The 4069-nt window shown below is 26.3% G+C and overlaps 1 protein-coding gene across 1 annotated transcript; it reads left to right on the top strand.

Annotated features, from left to right (window-relative positions):
• Positions 1-163: 163 nt before the first annotated feature.
• Phum_PHUM119970 (voltage-activated ion channel, putative) lies at positions 164-1840 on the top strand (the record flags this gene model as incomplete). Its single annotated transcript, XM_002424167.1, has 1 exon — positions 164-1840. One exon carries the CDS (start codon positions 164-166, stop codon positions 1838-1840), a length of 1677 nt encoding a protein of 558 aa, XP_002424212.1.
• Positions 1841-4069: the final 2229 nt, after the last annotated feature.

The raw sequence follows: 4069 nt of genomic DNA, 5'->3' as shown, positions 1-4069 counted from the left end.
GTTGACATATCTCGGTTGTTTTAATTAAAAATTGTTTTCTTTTTTTTTTTTTTCCTTTTTCTTCTTTCTTTCTTTCTTTCTTTTTTTTCTTTCTAAAGGTATTCTTTCGTTGGGTTACGTAATTAATAATTACGTAATAAGAAAAAAAAAAAAAAATAGAAAAATGAAAGATTATACTTGCGTTTATACACGGCACGATTGCGAATTGAGAAAAAAACAATTGTCGGAAATGACAAAGAAAGAAAAATTTAAAGATTCAATAATACAAAGGATTTTTTTAGCATCGCAATTTAATTATCAAAGTCTTCATTATTTGAGGAGCAAGGGAGCCGTTCAATTGGAAATAAACCGTCAAAAATTTTCGAGTCATTGGTATATTTTTCATCCGTTTTCAATGGGTAGATTTGTTTGGCAAATTTTCATGTTTTTCATATTCATGGTATCCGTTTACTATTGTCCGATAAGGGCGGCTTTTTTCAATTCACTCATGGCAAAATATTTACTCATGAAAAATAAGAACGCGACGCACATAATGAAAACTCTTTGGATTAATGTTTTACTCGATATTATTTGGTTGATAAATTCATTCGGATATTTTATTACCGGGTACTACGATGAGTCCACGGATAAAGTTATTTTAAATCCAAAAACGATAGCAAAACGTTATTTATCCACGGGTTTTTTCATAGATATAACCACATCGATTCCACTCGAGGCCACCGTCGCATTTATTTTCGGTTTAAAAGCCTACAGCGAAATGAATCATAATTTATTTATTTTTCTTCACGTGTATAACATATATTCTAATTTGAGGTATCATCGTCACGTTGTTTTTTGTTATAAAAATCGAAATGCCAGTATATTATCAAATTTATCACTCCGTTTGTTAGCTTCAATTATTGTTTACACAATTATAATTATTTACACGGTTTATTTCAATTTGATTTTTCCACAAATGATTTACGGTACGAAATTGTTTTTAAGAAGAGCTCAAGCTACACTTTCCTGGGTTCAAGTCGGAGAAATATATCACAAAGATTTTTTAAATCAATTAAAATATTCAGTGTCGAAAGCCGTGCAAGGTTACGTCGGCGCGACAGATTGGGAAGAAATAATAGATTTGGTCGATTATATATTGGCAATATTATTTTCGAATTTGGGAAGGTTTTGCACCGTATATTGCGTCATATGGTTTTTGCAATGCATAACGGCTGCGAACGTGTTGAGAACGAAATTTAATTTGATAACGGATCAATTGAAAACGTACATGAAACAAAAAGAAATACCGATTTACATGAAAAAACGTTTGAATCGTTTTTATTTTTATCGTTTTCAATCTCACTATTTCCGGGGGAGAGCACTTTTGGATAAGCTACCAAAATCATTGAGAAAAGAAATAAGTATGTACACATGCCAGAAATTACTGCACAGCACGGAAGTGTTTCAATCCGTTCCAAAAAAAATATTAACACGTTTCACACGTAAAATGTACAGGGAAATGTATTTTCCGCAAGATGTCATAGTTCGAGCCAACACATACGGCGAATCCATGTATTTCATTTGTTCCGGTACCGTGTCTGTATCCACGTCGAACGATGTGCAAATAATGCTTTTGCACGACGGTGATTTTTTCGGGGAAATAGCACTGATAAGCGATAACAGGAGGAGAATCGCAACTGTAACGGCCGTTACAATAACGGAACTTTATCGTTTGGAAGAATTCGATTATAAAAAAATTATACAATCGTATCCGGATGTATTTAACAGATTAGAAAAAATCGCCATAGCAAGATTTAAAATGCTTTTAACCGTTGAAAAAAGTATAATAGAAGATTCGTAAAAAAAAAAAAAAAAAAAAATTAACTCGAGATCTCTTCATGTATATCTCGACGCGTACAATAATTTTATATATATATATATATTCCAGTATATAAAAATCTCATCACGATAATAATAATAATAATAATTATTTGTTATCATTTGTTGCATCGACCGTTATTTATTTTAATTCTTCACATTGTTATTATAAAAAAAAATTATTATTATCTTTTTTTTTTAATAATTATTACTCGTCGAACGCATTAATTATTATTATTATTTTTTTTGTTAATAAAAAATTTAATTTTATCGGGTGGTTTTGTTTTTTTTTTTAATTAAAAACTCAACGCTATAGTTTTATAGCTTAGCTATAAATAATTACTTTTATTATTATTATTATTTTCCCATAATTTAATAATATAAAATACATAAGTTTTTTTTTGTATCAATTAATAACTCTCTTCGATTTAAAAAAAAAAAATTACGTAACGTTATTAATTTACAGTATTATTATTATTTTATTGTTGCGTGATTATGGTAATAAAAAAAAGTAATTAATATTTATAAATTTTTAATAAAGCCTTTTTTTTAAAATTGTTATTAAGTAATATGAAAATATTTTGGGGGTTTAAAGGGATGTGGATGTAACGTAGGAAAAATTACTATGGATGGGTGTTTTTTAAATTAGTATGCGTGTGTACGCATGCGTAATATGCGTACACGCATATTAAACATAATTAAAATTAGTAGGAATCTTAATATGTGTAAAAAAATTTGAATGAATAAAACAATGGTAATTTATTATTACGTATAATTTTGTATAATAATAAAATTTATTTATTATTATTATTTTTAAATGGGTAGAATTTTAAATTTATATACATATAAAATTGTTGGTCTAATAACGAATAAAATTATTACGTAATAATTTCTTTTAAAAAAAAAAAAAAAACTCCATTCAGGATCTCGGAGAAGTTTTAAACGTAAAAAATTTTTTAGTGACTTTCTCAAGGTTTCTTCGTTTCATAATGGATTTGGTTTTTGATTTATTTCATCACGTTTTTTTTTTTTATTCGTGTTCTTGCTGATGGGGTGGTACTACCACTACTACCACTATTACCACCACCACCACCACTACAACTACTAACATAACAAATCTGCCACGAATTGACAGTTCGTACGCTTTAAACGTGATTAATTTTAACGTTTGATAATTTTACATTCGTTTTTCTTCCACTTCTTTGTTATTTATATTATAAAATGGAGTAATAATATTTTAATAAATTATTTTGTAAAATAATAATAATAAAAATTATTACCCAGTAATAAAATCATAATTTTACACACACAGGCACACTTCGAAAGTTGTTCGGTGGTGGGGAGGGAAAAAAAAAATTTATTATCGAATAGTAAAACTTCTAAACCGTAATTTTTTTTTTTAAAATGTCAAAGGTCGCGTGCACGCAGAATCTTTTTTTTTTTTTTTTTTTTTGGAGTGCGGACTGCATATTTTAATTTTATCTCGTTACACGTTTTTAAAAATTTATGCAAAAAAAAAAAAAAAAAAAAAATTGGGTTTGAGTTTTTTTTTATTTTTAATTTAATAAAATCTCGCCATTTTTTTTTATTTTCTAATCGTAAAATTAAAAAAAAAACTTACGGTAAATATTACGTAATTTTTTTTTATTACCCGTCGTAAAAAAAAAAAATTTTAATAATTTAAAATTTTTTGAAGTGATGATACCACGTTAATAAATATAAATAATAATAAATTACTTCAATTTTTTTTTTTTTTTTTGCAGGGGAAAATAACAAACAAACAAAAAAATTACCAACTGTTTCCGGTAAATTTGTACAATTCTAAAAAGGTAATAAATTTTAATTTTAAATAGCGCGTGATTTAAATTTAAATTTAAATTTTATTTATTTATTGGCCGTTATGGACGTTTTATAACTTTTCCCATTTAAAAAAAAAAAAAAAAACACGAGGAAATGAATTCCGAAAATAAAAAAATTTTTTTTTTTTAATTTTTGAATATTCAATACAACGACAAACAATGATAGAGATTTGAATATTAATAATTATTTACGGTAATTTTTATTACCATTGTTTTCTCTCCCCCCCGAAAAAAAAAAATTGTTTCGTTTCCCCAAAAAAAATTTAAAAAATTTTTTTTTTTTGTTTTTTTTTGTTTTTGCGTTTGATTTTATTTGGGCGTTTGTTTTTTTTGTAATTTTTTCATTTTTTTTT

This window comes from Pediculus humanus, genomic scaffold (assembly GCF_000006295.1).
Source record: "Pediculus humanus corporis 1103172107469 genomic scaffold, whole genome shotgun sequence".
Lineage (NCBI taxonomy): Eukaryota > Metazoa > Arthropoda > Insecta > Psocodea > Pediculidae > Pediculus > Pediculus humanus.
Note: the sequence above shows the minus strand (reverse complement) of the source record. Positions and strands in the feature narration are given on the sequence as shown.